At 42.3% G+C, this 24,415-nt stretch overlaps 2 protein-coding genes across 7 annotated transcripts in view; one reads left to right on the top strand and one right to left on the bottom strand.

Annotated features, from left to right (window-relative positions):
- The window catches only part of LOC130691643 (aminopeptidase N-like), a 95,658-nt gene that overhangs the window by 38,039 nt on the left and 33,204 nt on the right, over positions 1 to 24,415 (top strand). The gene's annotated exons all lie outside the window — the stretch shown is intronic.
- LOC130691646 (cAMP-specific 3',5'-cyclic phosphodiesterase, isoforms N/G-like) overlaps positions 1 to 24,415 on the bottom strand; it is an 80,055-nt gene that overhangs the window by 31,325 nt on the left and 24,315 nt on the right. For 3 of the 6 annotated variants that reach the window (XM_059494635.1, XM_059494630.1, XM_059494641.1), the window contains exon 2: positions 5,110 to 5,325. In XM_059494635.1, the coding sequence (XP_059350618.1) occupies positions 5,110 to 5,325 (216 nt within the window). Of the gene's footprint in view, positions 1 to 5,109; positions 5,326 to 10,548; positions 11,191 to 15,394; positions 15,577 to 24,415 lie in introns of those variants that run through there. The other 3 variants (XM_057514619.1, XM_059494629.1, XM_059494634.1) reach the window with 2 other exon arrangements.

Raw genomic sequence — 24,415 nt, 5'->3', positions numbered from 1 at the left:
CTTTTCTTTAACTCCTGAAGCCTTTAAGCAGGTGAGATCGACCGTGAGGCAACCGTCGCCGAGCAAATAAAAAGCAATTTTTGCTGTAGTGTTGCTGGACCACTCACGCCGACCAAAATGTGAGCAAACCGAAAGCGAGCCACTCAAAACGAGCCAATACAAACAACACGATCGCCCCCATTTAATTTCTTTTTCTTCTCTTTCAAAAAAAAAAAAAATAAATAAATAAAAGCCATTGGATTGCCAAGCCAATCAGTAGTTTTCCTTTTGTCCTTTTTTTCGATTCTCTGGCCACCCCTCCCCACCCTCCCATTTTGTTTTGTTGAATGGGAAAATAAACACGAGCGGACAAAACACGCAATAGCGGAAGAGATGCTCAAAATTTCACGCATGGGGCTTTTTTAGCGCTGCCAAAAATAAAAATTAGAGTTTTAAAAATGGCGCACGTTGAGCTGCTCACGTCTCTCAACTCTATATCGAGTCAGAAAACGAAACGAATCTAAGTTTAGCTATGAAGCCACTAGTGTCTTATGTCTACGTACGCCACACGCTTTAAACGAGACAAAGGCGAACAACAAAAGGCTGAAAATCAAGTGGTTTAGCAGCCCTCAGCTGAATGCGAGGCTCACTTGTTCTTCTTCGCGTTTATAAATCTAAACCAAGTCGTTTAGAATTGTCTCGACTCTCTTTTGTAACTGATAAGGAATCAGTGGCTCTTTTCGGCTGCGTGTCCATCTGCCATCCGAGTGACACTTCAGCCTTCCATTCAGCTGCTTTAAAAAAAAAAAAAAAAAACCCTCTACATTATTTGGTCTGCGTTCGATTTCTATTCAACAAACGAATGAAACGTTCGTGCTCGTCCTTGACGCTTCCAGTGCGCAGACTGAACAACGACGGACTTGAAGATCTTCGCCTCTTTTTTTCTACGACATCTGATGGTCGATAGCACCGATAATTATCGACTGCAAAAGGCCCGATAAAAAGGGAACGACGGACAAGTTTTTTAATTTGATAAGGCTGTCCCTTGTCGCCTCGACACCATTAAAGATAAGAGGTGATACCCTCATTTCTGCCTAAATCCCGCTTCGTTTCTTTTCTCCCGTCTAAGGCGCTTGCTAAATGTCGACGTTTATTTCCCCCCCAACTGGAAATTATCATTCTCGTCAGCTATCGATTGTCTGCACGTCGCCTGGCCGGCAGTTCTATCTGAAAAGACGAAGACAAAGAACTGTGCGATATTTTTTTCAGGGCGTGTGCCCAACCGTTGAACAGAAAAGAGAGAGAAAGATGGGCTCGTCCGGTGTGCCCTGTCCCCAAAAATGTCACGTCCAAGAGTCCGCCAAAAACATCCATAGTACTTTTGTGGAACCCGAGAAGCGTGGAATCGTGCACAGCTTCTCCCCCCCCCCCCCCCTCTCATTTTCTACGAGTTCCAGTTCTTTTCTCTATCTAAACACACAAGGCAGCCAACCCCTCGCATAACATCATCACACCATAACAAACACGCGCTGCAACGAAAATGGATGGCGGCCACGTCGGCCTACGTCGCTGCCAGCATCTATGTTTACCTTGCGGCCAACATCACGTCACGGCATTGAAAATAGTGCACGAGGCAAGGGGCTGGGTACGTCGCATTTCGTATGCATCGATCAAAAAACAAAAAAAAAACGAAACATATTGAATTGCTTTTCCCTCTTTTGCCTTAATGAACGTCTCGGGCCCCCTGCCGTCCAATTGTTTTTGTCTCTGATGATCAGGCACGTACATTATAAACTCGATACTTGGTAGATGTTTCTCAATCTACAGTTCGTGCAACACAATGTAAAGATGCCGGTTGAAATCCAACTCTTTTATTTTTCAGGGATCCTACGATTGGAACGAGCCGAATAGAAAAAGGGCTAGGAAAATTCTATGCTCGGAAATCGGAAGCTCGTGCCTTGCAGGAGATGGATCCGCTCGGGTTTATTTCCGTCTTTTTGAGCGAGAGCCTTGATGATGTCAAACAGTGAATTTACGCATCGAAAATAAAAACGAGAGATAACAAAGGGCGCAAAACAGCAAAATAAAAATAAAGATGTTTGCCATTCTGCATGAAACAAACAAAAAAAAAAGAAAAAGGGAACATTGATCTCGGTCCGGTGGTAGCCCATCGGTGGGCCAAACAACTCGATGGGCCATCGTCGTAGAACTTTATCGGCGCTGGGCCGGTGCCAATCCAACGACCAACAAGGATTTGACTTGGCGCAAACTATCCAGCGAAAAATTTCCTTCGATTAAACACATTAAAAGACATATCCGTTCGCACGCTTCGTTTAGTTGAACGGGCAGAAAACAAATCGAAACAATCAAAATCAAGATCGTCTTGTCAAACAATCACGAATGTCAAATCGCGACCAAATTGCGTAACACGAGCGATCGTTCGAATCCCTTTTTTCTTGTGTGTGTGTGTGTGTGTGTGTGTGTGTGTATCTGCTGTAATAAACAATGAATGCTACTTTTCAATAATTGTTTTGGGGACGCCGCTCTGTAGCGCAATGTTTTCATTCCATCTTTTTCCCTCGTTATTGCATCCTGCTATAGAGTGTTTTTTTTTTCCTTGTTTGTTTTCTTGATCTGAAGAGCTCGTCGTTGTTGCTCCAACTGCCAACGACCGCACGCTTCGCGAGCAATAAGAGGCTTCTGGCGATGATATGAATACTGATGTTTTGAGCGTACGATTTTTATATTCTACACAGCCAGTGGCTTTGACAGAAGTTGCACCCGCTACCTTTTTAACACTGATGCGATAACAGCGAGTAAATGCAACAACAAGATGGAAAAAATAAAATTTAATCCGACCGTTCATTCCGATGAGGGACCCCAGCTGCCGCAGCTCTCTAAATAGAAGCTTCTCAGAACGACGTGCCTTCCTCATTGTCGACAGAGAAGAGGGCGGAATGCCATTGCCGTCAGTTGATAAGTGTCACGTGCTGTGAGTGACATTTGTCATCACTTCGAATTTCGAAAATTTCGACGATATAAATTGACAAAAAGCTGTCAACAAACTCTCCGCCCACCCCCCCCATTGGCATCCATATTTTACAACGCGCACTAAATCCAACTACTACCAGCTTCGATTATCGGGAGGGTCAAACAGAATAACATAAAACACGCATTGAAATATAAAAAAAAATTCGATAAAAAAAAAAAAAAGAATAAAAAGGAGATTTCCATAATCCGGAGACGCTGCGGATTGTGGGGATTTGTGGAAAGAAACGCCGAGGGGGGGGGCATGACAATCGTACCCGCAGCTTATCGATGAGATGAAACAAAGTCATTGTTAGAGCGGACGGGCTGGCTTTCTCTCTAACTTTGCAACTTGCTCGCTGACGTTGACGTTGACTGATAGATAAACGCAATGAATTACGTGAGGGGCTGTGTGTTTGGACCAACCTTTGGACCTTGTTTTGCAAGCGCAAGATTTCCCACTAGCGGGAAGACGAAGGATGGCATGGAAGGGAAGCACCTCACCTACATCTACCTAAACTGTTTCTGGCTACTAACCATATAACTATGGGGTCAAGCGTGGTTTACGTGCGGCGTCAGCGGCGGCATGGCTGTCTGTCTGCGATTCTTCACGTTGCGACTTGATGTCGCGACTTTGCTCCGCTCAACGCTGTCGTCTGTCGAAACGGATGAAACTCATTCGTTTTATTGGCCAATCGCAAAGAACCGTCGACCAAAAAAGTTCAGTCTCTATATCCAAATCAAGGTGCATACGATGACCCGACGGGCTTTCTTACAACGTCCGCAGGCACATTTTTCCTTTTGCTTTTGTTGTTGGGAGTTTCTCGTTTCCATTTCGCCCGCCACTCGTTTGACTGTGACGGATCGCCCAGACCAACTTATTGATATGCAAAAACGTATCGGCATGTACGTAAAAGAGATACGATTGCTCAGACCCTATGCCATCGCCAATGAAATCGTCGAGTAATTGACGTCATCGGGACCATTTACGAATCGACCCATCTCTCTATGCGAGTTTGTTATGAATACAAGTTATCCTGCCCTCCCCCCCCCCTGTTCGTTTTCCATGTAAAAATGAAAACACGCCGTCAATACAGAATTCCACTTGCTTGTCATATTTCTTCTTTTTTCAGACACGCCATCGAATGATTCTCGATGAAAATCTTATTGACTGGAAAAAATGTGCATAGTAGTCGATGCGTTTCGTAAATAGACCGTTGTTATTCAAAGTAACGCTAACTGGCAGATAGATGCCGACTATCGCGTACCCATTCGAATTGAAACATGTATTTATGCGGCCGGAGTCAGTAGTTCCTCCTACCCCTCTTTTTATTTCAATGAATGCATCCGTATTCGACATCACGCCGCCGCTTTTTACCAATAAATCTATCAAAAAAAAAACAAAACGAAAAAGGTATGATGAAAAGCTCTTCCGATCGTTCATATTTTTTGAATTCGAATGTTGGCACGCCAGTGACTCGAAACCAAAAGAAAAAAAAAAGACGCATTCATTACCATAGATGTAGAAATAAAACAACAAAAAATGACTGGGAAAAACTGGTAAAAAGCGGTGAATATTAACGAGAAACATTAAACGTTGTTGTTTTTCAAATGTTTTTTTTTTTTTGCTTTTTACAAAACCCGATTATGGCGGGCGCTAGCGCACGCCAAACGTATTGATGGCCTATCAATTTTCCTATACCTCCCACGGTGCATTTCCCTTTTCTTTTTCTTTTTTTTTGCCCTACCGCCAGGACGAAATTCGTCAGCTCGATATCATTTCCCCTTCGCTCTCTTTTTTTCCTGTGTGTCCATTTCGATGAACGTTTTTTTCCTTTTTTTGCGTCCTTTTTTTTTTTTATGGGAATTCCTCTGCGTTTATATATTTGATTACGAGGTGACATAAACCAGCGTGTGTCTGGTTCGTTCACTCAGCACCAGTCGGATTTTTTTTTTTTTTTTTATTAGTACCGAGCCGCTTTCGGAACGGCGTGTCGCGGTAATATACGTGGAAACGACGAGTGCGGGAGAAGCAGACAAATAAAAAAAGAAGAAGAGACGGCGAAATAGATAGACAGAGATAGAAATGATTTAAAGACTCACCCTTCCGAAGCCAGAGACGAGTTTCTCGACATGGATTTCGGCGACATTTCCTCCTCGCGGTAGAGAAACGATTCGCGTCTTTGGGGCATGTTCTGCAAGACAAGAGCCGCTCCCGATGGCGAGACGGCTCCGTCGTTGCCGGCTAAAGGGCTTCGACTTCGCCCGCTGCTTGCAATGCCACCAGCACCTGGTTGTCCTCCATTTTCAACATCAAAACTGTATCAATTAAAAATTTAAAAAAAATAGTTAGTTCATAATTCGAGACTGTTCGAAGTACGACAATTTGTTTTTGTTCAATTCCCAATTCTTTTTAAACAAGCGCATAATGACGTGCACATCCAACCCGGCCGCCATAATAAAATAAATTGTCTATCGTAATGTAAGGGAGTTGAGAGAAAACAAGTGGTTGTTACAAGAGGTAACATTACGATGTCTATGAACGGTCCTTAGCGTTTAAGGTTGTATAACCAGCAATCTCTGGGGCAACGGCTACTGTCGCTAAGGACCAGAAGAAAAGATGAGAAAATGAACTGACGGCAATGCTTGAACGTGACAACAAGAGAAAATGGTCAACAAACATTAGACCAACAAGAGATGAATAGGAACGTGGACGGTGGAGAGCTGTACGAGCTTACAGGAGGACAAAAAGGAGAAGATGCCATAAAAGAAAGAAGAGCAGATAAGTGCCTTCTAAATGACGTCTGTAACAAGTTGTAATGAGATAATAGAAGAAAGAAAAAAAAAAAACACGGCATCTCGCAACGATAAATGAAAAGCTTTCGTTCTCGGCTATTTAGTTTTTCAAGATTCGAATTACCAAGCTGGTTGTTTGTCGGGACATACGATGGCGTCTAACGCACACACTTCAATTCTTTTTGAAATGCATAAAACGAAAAAGAACGCTTACATGATTCGTTTATATACACAACACAAGTTTTGTGGGCTACGTGGGAGAGATGGTCTGAACTAGTCTTCGGTGAGAGCAAGGACCGTGGCTGCCGTGACAACGGTGTGTTTTTCGAATGTTGTTTACAATCAAAGTAGAAAAGAGTAGAGAACATAAGCTCAACCAAAGGGGTCGTGAACCCCATCGGGCCGATTATATCGTACTCTGTAACCCCATAGCGATCCGTTTCGATGCCATTGGTTCGTTCTTTTTGCACACGAGCAAACTCCCCAGAGTTTTTTTTTTTTAATGGTAATGCTCTGCTAACACGGTAGCTAACGCAGTAAAAAAATTAATCGAGTTATGACGAACAACGCTTGCGGGGTTTGTTATGAAGTTTGCAATTAAATCTGCCCGGCTAGATTCTTCGATAACATCTTGGGGAGCGTACGTTTCTTGTTTGCGTTAGAATAGCGAGCACAAGTTTGTTTTGCCCGAATGTACGACAATATGTAAAAATACGGCTCTTAATTTAAGAAAGGCTGCTCGTTCGAGACAACCTTTTTCCTTCAAAGCCTTGTTTACTCTTCTGCGGCGTCATTAAATTGTATGTAATGAAAATATTACGCCAATAAACGACAAGGAAATCGCAATATCAGGAGTATTGAAACCGGCTCTAGCTTCGTTTCTATGCCAACTTAATAAGGTCCTACTTTTATGAATACGAGATGAGTTACAACACGGAATTCACGTCACAAGCGTAGTTACAAGAACCTCGGGGATATGTCTGACATAATCTGAATTTACCGACGTGACAGAACGATATTAAACGAACAAAAGCCGAGAGTGAAGTAGAATTGAGGAACTAGACATGGACATCGGAATACGAACATCAAAGTGAGAAAGAGGATTTATCGAATCTTTTAAGTGGCTCAGTTGGAGCAGCTCTAGCCAATAAGAAGAGAAACAAGATCACGAACATCTTACGATGGGGGCCATCGTCGGTGGATGATGGTATGTACAAAAGAAGCAAAATGGGGCGAGAGAGACAAAGAGAGCCAAACAATGACGGGATATCTCTTCTCGGATAACTCGACTATGTTCGTTTGTTTCGGAGAGGGGAAGAAACTCCTTGACGTTATCAGCCGATTCGATAGCACTGAGTACATCTCTCAAGCAATCTGATGTTCTTCAAAAATTACTTAGTCTTTTCGTTTAATTCTCACGACTACCAAAGACAATCCGAGTACCCAACCATGTGCAGATTACTTGAGTTTGAATAATAAACGCAAATGTTGTGTAAAAGGTTACGTGAAGTAATGCTGTACCAGTTGTTTATCTCGAGATTGACTTGGAACTCATTACCCAAACGTCAGAGTACCAAAAAAGAACAAAACAAAGATAATGCATCACGTAAGGAAACAAAGAGCCTTATTCCAGGCCATCAGTCATTTATTACCTTTATGATTTCACTGGACTGGAAAATCACAACGGATTTCCAGCGAAACGGCTCTACTAGAGGGAAACATTTCTAACTTTGCCAGCCGATTCTTTTTTTCACACACACAGATAAAGGAGGGGTGCAAACAAACTGAGAGAGCCATCTCTCCGTCGACAGTGGGACCGTTTGGTAGGATGCGCGCGCACCTCGACGTGCAGAAAGTTTCACGCCGTAATCAATGTATCCATGGATACTCTTTCTGCACAACGCATTGTGTAAATATACACAGAATTTGTGCCGCTCTCTCTGATGATTGTTTTTCTTTTCAAAATAGAAACTTAAAAAAAGAAAAAGAAGTTGCTGTCAAAGCCAGTGTGACATGGCAGAAGCAGGTGGTATGCGTCTACAAAGCCCGCCTCTTCTCCAGGACTCCGCTAACAATACGCTGTGTTAACAATCGATAGACGCCTCTTAAAACAATCTCATAAAAAAGTCTGGCGGATATAAAAGCTTACATTTTCTCACAATGATCGTTGATTCCCTTTCCATCCCACCCAGAGTAAACACTATGAAGGGCCTAAAGCAGGCCAATAATAAGGTTCATTTCATATGACTCGCAACGACTGTCCAAGGAAGCGCGCAGGGGCGTCCTACTTGGGCATGGGTAGAAAATTGACGAGGCTATTTATCAAAACGGAAGAAGGAATAACCAATTAACATTGAACGACTAAACAAAAGAGTCACGCACGCCTTAAAGAACAAACAATACTCGTGCAATCGTGAGCTGATGGTCCAGCCAGGCCGTCGGTACGGCGTTGACCAATCCGTTTGAGACTCGATGCGATATGACCTCCTAAAATGTTGGGATGCCATGAAACGAGTGTTGCAAGGGAAATCCAAAAACCTCATAAAAACTGGCCGCAATATCTTCGTATTAGAAAGGGCTAGCTTGGCTTAAACTTAATAAGAAGATCGTAAGAGTGAGCACGTCAACGTTGCACTGCACAAATAGCATGGAACAGCGAAAAAGTAATCGATACGACAAAAAAAAAATAAGAGCAGGAACTGCGAGATCTCCATTTAGGGAATATCAGGTTAAACCTAAAAGCCCAGATACGCGAAGCTTCTCCAGAGACACACAAGAAACACATAAAGCGAATCCACCATTCCATTCTAGGATCGACATATATAATAAACGACATGATGCCCATTGGAATAATAAAAGGCGAAAAAAAAGAATAAAAATGAATATGTAGAATATAAAAAAATAAATGTCAATAAATCCGCTCGACTGTCAGGGTTGACCAAATATGAAAGCAGATTAATCGTCTCTGTTGGGACACTTTTGATTGCCAATGTCGTAGTACAACAATACGACAAGACGTCACTTGAATAACAGATGGCCGTGGGTCACTGTGTAGTCAGTGATGACATCAAGCGAGGAACGGCTCACAAAAAAACGGAGATTTCACAATGAGAGGGAATGACGAAATTAATTAAATATACAAAAAAAAAATACGTTCCATGGCAACGGTATATACCAAAACAACATCGTCTGCGATAAATAAGATATTTCTCATTTGCGGCCGGAATATTAAATAAAAAGTGAATGGCACGCAACGCTAGATATTTATATAATCAAAGGGATTTCGAACCCTCTTTTTTCTTTTTCATTAAGGGCGGCGGTGGCGGATAAGCTGAGCTATAATCCGCCTTCATCTTACTCAACTTTATCGAAAGAGCTTGAACGTATTTGATTTGTAGAAAGAGACATATAGAAAAAAAAAAGGGAACTAATGCTGCTTTTAGTGCGATTCGATGACTTATTGATTTCTAGATGACTTGTGTGTCTAAGCTGTAGGCTGTCGAGTTGTGCGGTCGGTTGGGCGGAGTTGAGTGACTGGAAATCGGGTGGGTGGGTTTCACCGTCGCGCATCAACAACGGCCACGGCTCACGACAGGAATAAGAGAGCAGACAATGTTGACATTTCCTTATATTCACGTGACGAGGTCCTGTCACTGTTGTGTACATCGTTTGTTTGGCTTGCAATTTCCCTTCTTAGGCCCTTCCCTTTTTCCCAGGATATTTTTATTTTCTCTCTTTATTCTAAAGGGATCACTTTTATCGGCCTACTCGTCTCAAAACGTCGATTGAGCTAGGGTCCTTTGCTAAGTTGTAAAAACTAGAAATAAGAGATCTAAAGAATCGAGAGAAGAGACAACAAATGAAACGTGTCATTGTGGCGCTCTGGTGAAGGTAGTCATGAAGAAACTTTAACCCGTAAGATTCGTCGTTATAGCACCAGCGTCTTCTCCAATAGATGGCGCACCATGCCTTTCAGAGTAACGGATGATAAATTATGATATCCAGCGGAATAACCAACATAGCTCCCACCCCCCCACCCCCCCCCAACAAAAAAACAAACAAACAAATAAAAATAAATATGAAGAGGAAACCATTCGAGGGATTTAGACGTTGCTCTTGCCGCCGGATGCCGGACGTCTCGAGCTCTTACGAGTGCGGGATGCTGTTGATCGGCGCTGTGCAACGGCGATTAGGGTTAAGCCTGTCCATTTATCCGAACTTGACAGACACGTCCACAAGAGACGAGCTGCGTTGTCTAGCAAACTAACCACTGCCGTCACAATGTCAAAATTCGTGAAGCGTTTATTCGATCAAAAAGCCTGCCATCCAAAATCCTCTTTCGCACGCCCCTCTCGGCTGCAATCTGTTACGCTCGATGCTTCATTTCCTGCAGACCGTCAACGGAGACTGGAGAGCGACATTTAGCGGAAGAGCATTTCGCCAAAGAGTTCGGCCAGTCGAATCAAAATGTCAAAACTTCAATCTGTAAAACTGTACCACTACTCACCATATTACACTGACCTTCACATCCTCTCTATTTCACGAACCTCAACGCGTAGCGTTAACAACCCGTGTTTCATCCTTGTTTTCCAAACCATAAGCCCCGACATGCCCATTTCCCAAGGCTTTTTTTTGCTCGACCGAACGTTTCGTTTGGAAATGAGAACAAATAGCATTGCAACCATCGATTTTTGTGTAAAGCCAAGACTATATATCCGCCATCGATATATTTTTACGTATTTGTACTTGTGTTGCTGTCGCCTCCGGTCCGAGTAACGTTGAGCGTCCTCGCCACGGCGACGCCTAGCTCGCTGGGGGGCATTATTACCCCCACCACCAGCAATGGCAGCGACGCCACCGCCGCCCAAAGTGGACGGACAACCGAGTAATCCGGGACTGAGTCCGGCCGACGTGGAATGACGTCGAGAAAGGACCGAGTTTTTAAACAATTTGATCGAATCAGGCGTTCGATTAGCGAACGCGGTGCCGCCTACGGCTGGCCGAAAGAGCGTCGGCAGTTGTTTGGGCGGAGGTAATTCAAAGAGCGACGACACGATGGCCGCCGATCCGGGCGGATGCGGAGACGGCGGTGACGAAAACGATTCCGATCGCGCCGAATTGTGATGTACTCTGAGGCTGTCGACGTTGACCTCGTCCTGCTTGTCGTGACGACCGACGATGTTTACGACCGTGACCGACGACGGAGGCGTCGACGCCGATCCGCTAGACACGGCAACAGCACTGGCCGTTGAGCCCGTGGTCGATACTTCGCCACTGTTACTATTAGCTTGATGGCGAACTTTGTCTTTGTTTTTATTCCGCCGTCCGGACAGCATTTCCCACAGGAGCATCATGGCACCGCAACAAGAGGTCACGATCGCGTGACATTCAAACACAAATAACAACAACAGCCAAAAAACGAATGTAGCACCTGAACGACACCACCAAAGTCACTTCGTAACGAGTCCCAGCGCTAAAGCAAAAATAAGAAAACAAGAATTTGCAAGAGGGCGGGCGGGGGGGGGGGGGGGGGGGCAAAATAAAGGGCAAAAAAAAATGAAAAATAGAGAGAGAGGCAAAACAGTTGGGTTGTTGGAGGCTCTCCGCCCAGCCGTACACTGACAAGCGCTTTTTGCCAGAGTGGAACGAAACAAGACCTCCTCTAGCTTCCCCCCGTGCTGCTGTACGGAAAGAGGGGGCCAAACTGACGAAAGGGGAGGGAACAGCAGGGAAGCGCAGGAACAGGAAAGCGCGGACAGGTTGCGTGTGATGTTCTCAAGAGACCTGCCGCCGTTGTCGGCTTCACTCTACACACACACACACACACACACTCACACACACACGCTTGTTGTTTGCTTGTTTCGGTTCGATTTTTGTTTTCTTCTTTTCCTTAGCTACACCCTTATTCCAGGTAAACTTGCGTAGGCTCTATACAGTGTTGTATACACAAACCAAATGCGCCCCTGTTATTTCTTTTGCACTCTACATCTGACGTAAGGGTTTTTCCCTTCGAAAAAAAGAAAAGAAAATAAAAAGGCTCCACCCATTGGGTTCCTGCTATTAAGTCGAGCTGATATCAGTACTATATTGGATTTGAATGTGTCACTAGGCACTCCCGGAAACTCCTCCTTCCGCCCTCAACAGCTGCGAAGGAGGGTTTCTATAGATGATGCCACGAACAGACATGAACCAGGCGTATCAAGGGACAGAACTTCGATCGAAGCCAGTTCGTTGTAGATGAGTAACAGGCAGTCAAGAGTAACAACAAGAGTATGGAGCGCACACACAAACAAGACAGGTAAAATTCTATCAAGGCTAAAACGGGGAGAATAGTATCTGCGATGTCTGTTAGGACAGATGTGGAAAAAGAAAAAAGGGCCAGTGCGGCAGAACAAAAATCAATCAAGTCCATATAGCATGACCACATGTGATAAGGCGGCTCTCATCAGCTTTCATTGGTCAATGAAAGGAATTCGGATAGCCAAAAAAAAAAATAAAAATCTTAACTCCAGTCTCTTCATTTTCCGTTGGGGCAAATATCTGCACGATGGCCCGTATATAATGAACAATCAAGGAACGGTTGACATGGAAAACGAGCGCACAGCTTTCCAGCTTTCTATTGCGCCCATCAGTTTTCTTTTCATACACTTCTGGTCCTTTTAATGAGAAATGAACAAGTCAACTATGAGCCTCCCTTCGTTTTCAAAAGTCCCCCCCCCCCTTTCAATCTAAAAGAAAAAGTTTGCCATCATTCAATGAAAAAAAAATGTTTTCCCATTTTTTTTTTCTTTTTAATCACAATCATCAAGCTGAATTCATTTATTTTAGTAGCTGTCAAGATATATCTATTCGCATAGTAAAGTAACATGGGTTCGGTCCTCCCTGGCGCGTTTGATTGTTGGGCGTCGCCCAACGGCGCGCTCCTCTGTACACCAAAATAAATAAGCGATGTACATACATACATACGTAAGATTTTTTTTTTTTTTTTTTTCAGGGCGGACAAAAAAAAAAGCTGAGAGAGAGAGAGACGTTTGGTAAACATGCGCTCACGTCCCTTATTGGCCAAACAAAATAAAAATAAAATCTCCCGCGTAGAAAAATGGCCTCTCCTCGAAACAAAGACGGCACCCTCGAAAACCCATAAATCACAAATTTCCAAACAAAAACAACAAGACAAAAAAAAAAGGAAAAAAACATGAACGAGAAATCGAAAATAGAGAGAGAGAGAGAGAGAGAGAGAGAGAGAGAGAGAGAGAGAGAGAGAGAGAGAGAGAGAGAGAGCAAATAGAAATCATCAATATACAGCAATTGCGCCAATAGTTCATAAATAGAGACTCAGAAGAAAGACGGCAGGTCGACTAGAATATTAGTAGGTTGCCTGTACTCTGTGTATATAAACCATCTCGTTCGACTCGTAGCAACAATAAACACACACGACAAAAAAAAAAAAAAAAACCTAAAGTCACGAGTAAGATCACGGACGTTCCGACATTGGTCCGTGCAGTTCGTTCGCTCTGCATCATCATCATCCATTACTATGTACTATCTCTCCCTATTTTCTTTACCTCTTTATTTTTTTGTTCGACAAAAAAAAAAAAACAAACAAGAAAATAGTCGAATAGATAACATTCCAGCCAGCAAAAAAAAAAAAAAAAAAGATGGAACACTAAAATAATAACATGCTCACGGTTTTTCCTCATACATATTGAGTGAGCGTGTGATTGTGCCCATGATGGAAACGTTGTAAAATTCATTTACCGACAAAACGTTGCGATTAACAAACAAATAGGAAGGAAAAATGGAATGAAAAATGCAGGGATAATAAATATCTTTGAATTCTATATGCAAGTTAGAAGCGCTATCAAGTATAGCGCGATGGGATCTGTGGGCGGTCGGGGTTGATGGCAGGCGGATTGAAAATAACATCGGCCAGAGAGGCCAGGATGAAGGCCAAAAAAAAAAAAAAAAAAAAAAAACGGACATGTGACGGGCTAGACGGATTGGACGGATCAGACACAACAAACTACCACAGCCAACATCAAAAGGCCAAAATGATTGAAATCAGATAATGATGGAGTGGCTGCTGGGCATGGCTCACTGGCGGGCTTTTAGACATGAACGACGGGGCGGCATTGGGTATCTTTTTTCTCAATACGTTTGTGTTACTATAAATGTTACATACGGATAATGGGGCTGTTTGGTCGCCAGAATTTCATTTGCCGATGTGAAAAAAAAAAAGAAATGAAAAGAAAAGAAACGCCGAAAATATAAAAACTTGCGCAAAGGCTCGGATCGTATCCGCTACGTGAGTAGATGGCTGCACGCAACTATACATAACGCTGCACGTCACAGACAGACATAAAAAAAAAAAGGAATGAACGAACGAAAAGAAGAAGATGAGGGGAAAAAAAAAAAAAAGTTTGAAGACGGACCGAAAACAGCGAGAAGAAAGAAAATAAAGTGGCCAATGTATAGTTTGTACACCTGGCGGCAGCCATTTAACCCGAGACGGGGAAGAACGAACGTGAGTGAAAAAAAAAAAAGAGACCCATGAAGTCACGTCAGGAATTATCGAGGAATGTTGTGTACCGTTTGCATCTAATAACGGAAGAATGCCACACACCGAAAAAAAAAAAAAAAATAATAAGATTCTATCAGTCGCTTTCCATCCTACCTATCTCTCTTTTTAGCTCCATTCTTTCGACCCAACTGTCTACCTTTCTTTTCAGACCCTTCGATGACGATATCATCAAGGACGCGCTTCCATCCTCTATCGGAATGTCACGATAGTCTCACGTGAGTGCAATCGCAAGAGAGTTAAGAGTCCTTTAAAAACATGTTGAGAGAGAGAAAAGGTTGAGAAACATTAACGACCGAACGATTTCTAATAGATTGAATAACAATCTCGGGAAAAAATAATTCAGAAAAAAAAGGGGGGGGAGAGTCGGTAATATGACGAATGACATATCAAGTCCCTCCTTCTCTCTCTCTCTCTCTTTCCATCAGATGAAAGCAAGCGGCGCCTGATTAAATTATACACTCGATTAGACGACAAAGAAGCGAAAGCCGTGGCTCACGATGTTCACGACGCTAATTTAGTTAATTTCTCTTTTGCTAATGAACTGCTGTGCGCGTCGCGAGAGCAAACTGCCAACTATTTGTCTTGTGCCAGTCTGCAGCCGACGTTGATAAAGACGGCCAGAAAATCAGATGGCGGCAGCCATCAATCTGTTCGCTAATAACGTCAATCACGACATCCATATTGATTATTTTGAAAAATCTAGTCGGCAGGAGTACATCAGTTGTACGATACCCGTATTTTTTTTTTTTACATGTCAAATGCGCCCAGGCGACGAAGACAAAGACTTTGATTGTCAACAATAGACGATTCATCACGTGTGGGAGTCGATTGTTCTTCTCGCGCAAACCACCCACTGCATTATGCAAATCCTTTTTTTTTTTTTTTTTTTTTTTTTTTCCTACTCATGAAGATGACAATGCTCTCAGCTTCCGTCACGCGCATCATATTTTTCTCCGCGTAGCTCTCAATCGTGTTTTGATAACTTCACCGTAATCTTGGCTTTGATTTTACCTGTTTAAACGCTGGACACCGAGACGTATTTTGCTGGGCGCGCTGAAGCGCCGCCCACGACTCTTGTTGTTGGCCAACATCATCGAATGGTGAATCACCGTCACTTTGCGCTTACGTTGCTCGGGTTCCATATGGAATTTTGTTTTTGGCTGTGTGGTCTCGTTTTTTTTTTTTTTTTTTTTTTGTTTTTTTTTTTCAAAATAAAAAAAAAAAGGCAATCCAACGCAAAACGTGTTATAAACGCTAAACGCAGCGTTGAAAGGAGATAATGGGACGGATTTTATGGCGGAACACGATTTCCAAGATAGAAGTCATACGAGACCGGCACATTTTTCACTTGATTGGCAACGAATTAACTCAGCTTTGCAGGGTTAAAGGTGGATTGCTACATTGAACTACGAGAATTTCATATAGACACGCGAACACGTCTCTTCTGTTTCACTAGGAGCGGCGATATCTTCTTTTAAGTATCAAACACGATTTAACAAAAAAAAAAAAAAGGAGGAAAAAATAAAACACATTCATAAATATTTACGCGGGTGAGGTAATAAAAGGGTCGTCGTAGCGAATCACAAACACCTGAGAACTTGGGTGGGTTTAGGATTTGAAAAGGATAGGGGGGGGGATTTCCTGACGAGCACTATTTTTTTTGTTTGTTTCACTTGGTATTGAAAGAAATGAAATGGGTGCTTGCCGCGCCCTATTGTCACACTGCAGACGATGGTGACATTACTATCTCAGGTATTCCTTCGGGTCATTTATATTCAACGACTTATTCAGAGTTGAAAAAAAAAAAAATAGAGAAACACCGCGAAAGGAATGTCACGAACCCGGATCGCGCATTGCTCAGTAGGTGTTGAACGTAAACGATCACTGCGTTCCCCCCCTTTTTTTTTTTTTTTTCCCTGTCCCTTTCTTTTTTTGAAATTGAAATGAAGAGACAAGCGTCACGTGAGTCCCGAGGAAAAATTCATGACGCCAGTCTTTCTCTCCCTTCTCTTCGATGAATCAAAAGTTGGATGTTATTCTCGTAACTGACTCAATTATCCAAACTCTCACTTCAATTTTCACACAAACACTTTAAGTTTAAAAAAAAAAAAAAAATAATAATGGCACAAAAATAAAATGAACGGGACGATTTCAGAGAGACGTCGATCTCTGACGACTGGACCGGATCGACTGGTGTGGGTTTTTTTCAAACGAGCTCGAACTTCTTTTATATACGCACCGCACAGCGCCAAGCCAACCAAACCCTAGGAGCACAAAACCGACGGGCCAACTAACCAAAGCAGCCAACCGCATATAGAGACACGCAAGTATAGGCACAGCTCACATAACAACAACAACCTAACGCCACGAATTAATTATTATGATGATTTTTTTTCTTTTTTTTTTTTTTTTTTTTTTTCGATACTCCCTCGCAAATTATCAAACAATTAAAATTAGGCAACCCATCGGGCTAAAACGCTGAGCTCGATTGAGAAAGAGTCTCACGTAACTTTAAAAACAACTCGAAGTCTTTCAACTTATTTCGCTCTCTCTAGAGGGGGAGTGGTCGCCGGTAGGAGGAGATATTCTAATCATTTCACGCATCTCATTTATTTTGCTGTTTTTTTTTCTCTAACCGTATAACAGCAGCAATACGCTGATGATGAGGGATTCCTCACTCCATCATCGTCGAAAAATGGTGGCGGTAGCGACGCAGCGCGGCAATGAGCAATTTAAGTTAAGCGGAGCGAACTGAAACGGTGTCAAGAGACGAAAAATGATTGCCACCGTGAGCTGAGCCCGTGAAAAATAAAAACAAGAGACATTCCCCTAAGACAAAAACAACAAGAAAATAAAAATAAAAAAAACAAAAAAACAAAAAAACTTAAAAGGCGCTCTCTTTAAAAATATATTCTTTTCTTTTCCGCCGCTCTTTACATAACCCGGTCGTCCAGTTTTATTTCTTTCTTTCGTGTGCACTGATTACCGTGTCGCTTTGCCATTTATTCTTTTTTTTTTTCATCTCTCCTCCTCTTTGTCTTCTTCTTTTTTTTTTTTTTATTCAAAGAGTCAACCAGGCGAATACCGAATGAATTCGTCTCTTTCTTTTCTTCTTATCTCACCGGTTTTTTTCTTTTTTCTTTTTCATGTGTCCCTCTTTTTTCTCTATTTGTCAGCGGAGGTCACAGCACGCGGTAGGTATTATTTGCTTTTGTTTCATCCACGTTCCGTTGCCCTTCTCCGGTTCTATTGCAACACACCCCCCCTTCGTTTTTCTTTTTTTTTTTTCCCACTGGAAAGAAAATCGCTATATATGGCCTTTGGCCCTGTGTCCTTAGCTATCCATTTACATTGTTATCTTCTCGTTAAAGGCAGCCCGAACTGTCAGCGTACATCAAAGAGATGCACGACACTCAACGTTGTTGTCACATAAAAAACAGATACGCTATTTCCCCTATCTATGTAGTACTTGTCGACGTATAGCTGATTAACCAACGATACCAGCCAGAGTAACATGTCTCAGCCGCCAAAATGCTAATAGTGAAGACATCGCCTTGCATCACGCTGATTGGCGAACGATCATCGCTTCCTTATCGATGCCAGTTTTTCCTTGTTGCGCTAAAAAATTTCAACAACAAAATGAAGCAACAAGGTTCTGATATTGAAGAATGTTTTTTTTTTTTTGTTTTTCTTTATATATCATCCCCGGCTGTTGACTTGTAGGTTATATGCTCGTATTGGGAAGTTCTTTACGAAAAGGTCGGCATCCAAAACTGGTGGATAACGTTCGCTTTGACAAAAAGATTGACGATCGTCTAATGGCATGTGTGGCACACGAGAAAAAAAAAAAAAAAAAAAAAAAAAAAAAGATCCAACACTGAGAGCTTCACATTGTCCCCCTTTTTTTTTTGTTGATATTCGTTCAAACTGTTAGCTGCGGTTATTCGTGAGTTGACGACTTTAGACGCATGGCGAAAAAAAAGGTTCAAAAAAAGCCTTTGGCGCGGTCGATTTCAAAAATGAATTTTGGGAGAAGCGAAAAAGAGAAAGAAAAAAAACAAACATGAAAACGGATACCGAAAGATGAAAGTTGAAAGGCTAAAATAGCGCGCGCCTACAGGACTATGTCAAAAAGGGAAAAGCCAGCCCACAAATAACAACAAGCAGGAAGCGAAATGGAAGTCGTAATGGATTCAACACGCAACATCAGGTAATAAAAAGCCTTTTCGGTTGTTTCGGCAGAGAGCCTTTTTTTTCGAGGGTAGGGGGGAGGGCTTTGCAAGATGTTTAATAAACGATGTTTTGAGAAGACTTCAAAAAAAAAAAAAAAAAAAAAGAAACCAAACAGAGCAGCCGACTGCTGCTGCGTATATTTCGGTTGTTTTCTTAGGAATTGGTCAAGGAATGTGTCCCGTGCGTCGCACCCTCTCTCACGTTACCTCTCGTTATTGCGACGGTCAATTATAGAAACACAGGCCTCTCACGACACGAGCGGTCCCTCTCGGGATTCTTTCGGGATTGCTATACTTTTTAAAACCTTTTGTATTTTAATTTTCTTCTTTTTTTTTTTTTTGTTTTTCGCGCAAATTCCTATGGAGTCCCTCGAGCAGAAGATGAGAGAATTGTCGAGCGTGAAACATGTAGAAATTCGTGCGCGCCTTCAACTTTCTCCCGTTCACCTTTGCATTTAAAAAAAACTAGTTCTTTAATTGGATGCAACAACAGATGAAATTACGTTTTAAACATCCTTGACTCTCTCTCTCTCTCTCTCTTTCTCCCTGTTGAAATTGCGGATTTTATGGCGTAGTGGCACAAAAAAAAAAAAAAAAAAAAAAAAAAAACACGCAAAGCCAACGTCTTTTCCTAGGGGCGAATAGAGAATTTGATCGAGAAGAAAAACAAATCTGAACTGCCAACAAAACAAACAAACAAACTCGTCCCGGAGGTGAATAAAAATAAAGATCGTCATAACCCACTTTCTAATGTCATCTCATCAGTTTGTTTGTTTGTCTGTTAATGGTGAAATGGTCAGTTTTGCAGTTTTCGTTCCATCATCACGTCGTGCCATTTTAAAGCTTCTGATAGGCAAACGTTTCAAACGTGACCAGTGGCGAGTTCACAAAAGTTCATTGAACATCCAGTCGGGAAATGGGAAAGTGGGAATCAATCAAGTTAAAAAAAAAAAAAAAAAAAAAAAAAAAAAAAAAAAGAGAAACTCTTTGGTTTCGTCATTTCTTTGTTAATTCTTCTTTTTTTTTCAAATCTCTTTTAGGATTATAACTACACAAAGGTTTGACTACTGCGCCAAACAACTGCCCGTGAAACGTTAAGCTACTGCTGCAGCCGTCAATGGTTTGGCCATAACGTTGCACGGCTTGTTTCCCATCTTATTTTACACACCACGGATGGACAACGAGTGTCAGGATTCGAACCGCAACAATAAGGCGGACATGCGATTAGCGAAATATCCCTGGCCACGGAAAAGATATAAAAACGCGCACAAGCTTAGTGATTGGTATATGAGCAAAGCAATTTCGTCGTGTCGTCGGGTTTGATTTATTTTAATTAACTCTTTTGTTTGGAAAGCCAACGCCAAAAGGCAAGAGAACCTCCCCGTTTTATCAACAAAAGGAACAAACAAATAAAAAAGAACACAGAGGAATGCCTCTTGTTTCGAAATGTCAAAAGGCGATAACTTCCACTTCATCTCGAGTCGAGTATATTTTTGGGTGAGGTGTGGCGCGCTCGCTAATGACTTTCGTACGGCTGGAGAGTGTAAAATAGAAACAATAAAAATAAAAAAGGAGATAAGAAGGGAGGGAGACTAAAACGCCTTGACGAGCTAAACTGTTAGTGCGGTGAACCGGGACACGGCCGCGCACCGAGCGGGTAAATGCACAAGACGACCGTGATATTCCGGGAAATCAAACTCGTGCAGTCGGTGATCGCGTTGCACGCTAGATATCGCTGCACGAAGGCCATTTTTGTTTGAAAAAAGTAGGCATGTCTACCGCTAGATCGTGCTCATCGTGTCGTGAATGGCCTTATCCCGCGTGAATTCACGACCCGCTTTTTTTTTCTTTCCCCTGTGAAATTTAAGACTCTTACGCCACCGACACTTGTGATAATATCAATTACAATCTGCCACCCTTATCTATGCTAATTCAAAATCAACACGGAGCTCATTAGTTTTTTTTTTTGCAAAGTTCCGAATTCGACTCTGCCTCTAAATCCTCAAGTGGTCCGCGCTAAGAAAGAAAAGAACGGGAAACACATCAAGCAAATCGCATAGAGTAGGTGGGGTCCATGTCTGGTCTGCCAGCAACCACGTGCTCCATTACCTGGTTCATTAGAGATCGTGAACACGCATCGGTGCCATCGTCAGAGCTACGCCGCCTCCGCCTTCCTTCCGACGAAAAGCTTGCTTTTTACCTTTGCCGCCGTCGCCTGCGCTCTCTTCTCCCCCCCCCCCCCCTTTCTCTGCCTATTTTTTGTTCGACATTTATCCCTCGCTTTCTTGCCGAACAAACCAGAGTTACAAGATAAAGCAAAACAAAACAAAAAAAAAAAAAACACAGACAATCCAAGCCGACTAGGACCGGTAATTTCATCATCATCATTACCGTCATCAGGGTACGGATCATTGAACTTCCATTCTAGCCCAACCCCTGGGCCGTGCAAGAAAAAAAAAAAAAGAAAAATAGGGAAAGAAAAAAAGAGAGATAGCACTTAAAGAAAAGAAAAGAGGGAACGAAACATGCAATCTAGCGCTCGATCGATCAAAGCTGACGACGCCACGGACCGTCAGCAGCGATGGGCGGAGTGATGACGAGGAAAACGAAAAAAAAAGAGCTGGCAAGAAAGCCCATCAGATGAGTCAGTCGAAAGACTACGTCACAAACACAACAGCAGTACAGGTATATAATTAATAGGTACCTGTTGATGTAGAAAATTAAAAAGAACCCCACAAAAATAATGAATAGAAAATTCGAAGAAAAGTTGATTGTCCACTAGCTGCACCTTTTATTCACAGATGATTCATCTCGTCATTTTTCTGAACGCATTTCTCCCGTTTTCTTAAGGAAAAAAAAATGACAAAAAAGGTCGATAAGGAAAGACTATTTTTCTTTTCAATAGCTCCTCATACGGTATTCGACATGGAGAAAAGAAGAAAAAAAAAAACCATTACTTTTTATCTCATTGTAGCTGCACGTAGACGACGTCAATGCCGAGCGGTAACATGCCGTGACATACATAATAAAACGATGGAAACGAACAGGGGAATTCCGACACTTAAACACGACATTTCAATACGGATATGACGTCATCGAGTTGACACGAGTTATTACGACCAGACTGACATGTTTTCCCCCTCTAAAAAAAAAAAAAACTGATTGCGGCAAGCAAGGAAATCTCCTATGACCATGACGATCTAGGGGTAATTTGCATACGAAAACAAAACAAAAAAATCCCCCCAAAAAAGCGGGATACAAAGCCCTTCGGGCGAGCTACGAAAAAACTGGCTGCTCTCCGGAGTTTTTAAAGAGAGATTAGAAAGAAGTAGCTCCAAAGAGCTTCAGAGGCGATTTTGCATGTACATACGTAAAAAAAAAAAAAAAAAAAAAAAAAAGAGATGAACGCCAACTTAAACCAGACGAGAGAGCCAAGTCAAACAGAAACGCCACAAAAAGAAAACAGAGAAACAAAAATGTTGAAAGATTTATCTGTGTGTGTGTGTGTTGCCATAGCAAAATAGGAAGACGGAAAAAAAAAGAAAAAAAAGAAATTGCTTGCGACCTGACTTTATAAGGCGAGGGACTAGTTCAACCAGCGAACCGACAACAAAACGTATACAGAAAACTACAGGTGTGTGTGTTGTGTCTACTCACTCGCTTTCTTCATATTTTCCTGAAATCTACAGTCGATTCGAATCTTCTAAACATCGCATTCATAAAAGTTTAAAAAAAAAAAAAAAAAAAAAAAAAATGGGCGTCCCTTTTATTTCGATTCCATCTTCGGTTTCTTTCTAATCTCCAATATAATTTTTAGTTTTCTCAAGATGGGAGGCGGTTTCGTCGTGGAACTCATTCTGTGATGATGTCATCCCCCTTAGGTAGTAAAAATACGCAAAACAACGTGGGGAACCAAATAGTGGAAAGACCCTTTAAAGGTCATCGACAAATTCCTGGCGCCAAAAGGAAGAAGCAAATAAAAAAAAACGTAATTAAATTTAAAAGGACCTACGAGTTAATTGAAAAAAAAAAAAAAAAAACTGTTCAATCGCATTCCTTGCGGGTTCGTAAAGAGGTTCATGAATTTTATCACCGCCAACAAAGATTGGGCACGTCAGAGACAATGCGCGTGATAAAACCAAACTAATGAAATCACAACCGTTGCAATTACTGTAGCCATAAACTTTAACGCGCTTGTCTTATTAGCATCAATATTTTTTTTTTTCCAATCAATTTTCGCAACAAAAAGAAAAAGTGGTCATTAAATGCGCACGCACTTTTCAGAAACATCAATAAACTAAGGCATTCGCCAAACAGGAAAACGACGATCGCGCGCGTCGCAGCACTTACATTCCAACAACAGATCGCCGTTGATCAATAAGTCGTGCGGAATAGGAGACCAAATGCTCTGTAGTTTCGAACAATATTTGTCTGTCCTACATACCGATAATACACGATATTAAATCAAAGAAAGATCTTCCCGAGGGTCATTAACAGGCCGTTTAATTGCGTAGATATACCGAATATCATCAAGGGCGGACCCCACCGAGAACGATAAGGCGATCAAGTTTCATTAAAGCTTCATCATCACCCCCCGAGATGTGGAGCCAGAGCCCTGTTGTAATTACCAGGTAATAGCATCAGGAGAGAGAGAGAGAGAGAGAGAGAGAGAGAGAGAGAGAGAGAGAGAGAGAGAGAGAGAGAGAGAGAGAGAGAGAGAGAGAGAGAGAGAGAGAGAGAGAGAGAGAGAGAGAGAGAGAGAGAGAGAGAGAGAGAGAGAGAGAGAGAGAAGAGAGAGAGAGAGAGAGAGAGCAGAGAGAGAGAGAGAGAGAGACTCACGTGACGCAAGAAGAACGCGCGCGCACAACGAGGCGGCAACAAGAGCGTCGCCCACCTGGCGAAAACATTTTCGGCTTTGGCTTCAAGGATCAACTAAAACTAGCACACGCGCGCACACACAGAGACGTGGGCCACCGGGATATCACTCTCGCATCAGGTACGTGCACCATCAAGCGCTAAGCGCAAAGTTGTTTGGAAATCCCGCCGGCCATCAATACATTCTGTCGCCTTTGATTTTTCGCCATTGGGGCCTTTCTGGCCCCCCCCCCCCCCCCCCCGCTAGCGATTCAAAACAGGTCGGCGCGCCATAAATAAACAAACAAAACGACAGTAACAACAAAAAGTACGCGAATAACAAAAGAGATGCGGACAAAAGGAGGTACCGGATGGAACAGCCTTTCCGGACAGATGGAGTTCGTGACGGTATTCATTACGAACGAGATGACGGTACCGCTTGTTTATACTTGAGTTTGGTTATAGTTTTGTTGTAGATTTGCATTTTTTTCGGACAATTCAAAAGTTCTTCTTCTTTTCGGAAAAATGAAGAAAGCGAATCGCCAGTAAAGGCGTAGAAAACCGGAGGTCGAAACTCAATTTAAAACTTTGGAAAAGAAAAAAAAAAAAATAAATTGACGAGAAATCAGTAAAATCCAATATCAAAGCTTTTGTTATTGCCTCTCTGTTTTTTCCCCTTTTTTTGTTCGCCACCAAGAACGCACAGAAATGTAATACGACAGTAGGAGAGAAGAGCTGGATGAAAGCAGAGGTAGACAAAAAAGAAGAAGGAAACTTAGGTATTTTATTATGCATTTTTTGTTTTTTGGAAGCGGATGAGCCAAAGAATCACAAGTCTGTTTTCTTATTTAGGATTCACGGCACGCAAAAACAGGGAACATAAATCAACGACTCCTTTCTCTCCTACCCGTCTAAAGAAAGGCAAACAAATCAATAGAAGCCTTAC

The sequence above is a fragment of the Daphnia carinata genome, chromosome 1, assembly GCF_022539665.2.
Source record: "Daphnia carinata strain CSIRO-1 chromosome 1, CSIRO_AGI_Dcar_HiC_V3, whole genome shotgun sequence".
NCBI lineage: Eukaryota > Metazoa > Arthropoda > Branchiopoda > Diplostraca > Daphniidae > Daphnia > Daphnia carinata.
This window is presented reverse-complemented; position numbering and strand designations above follow the sequence as displayed.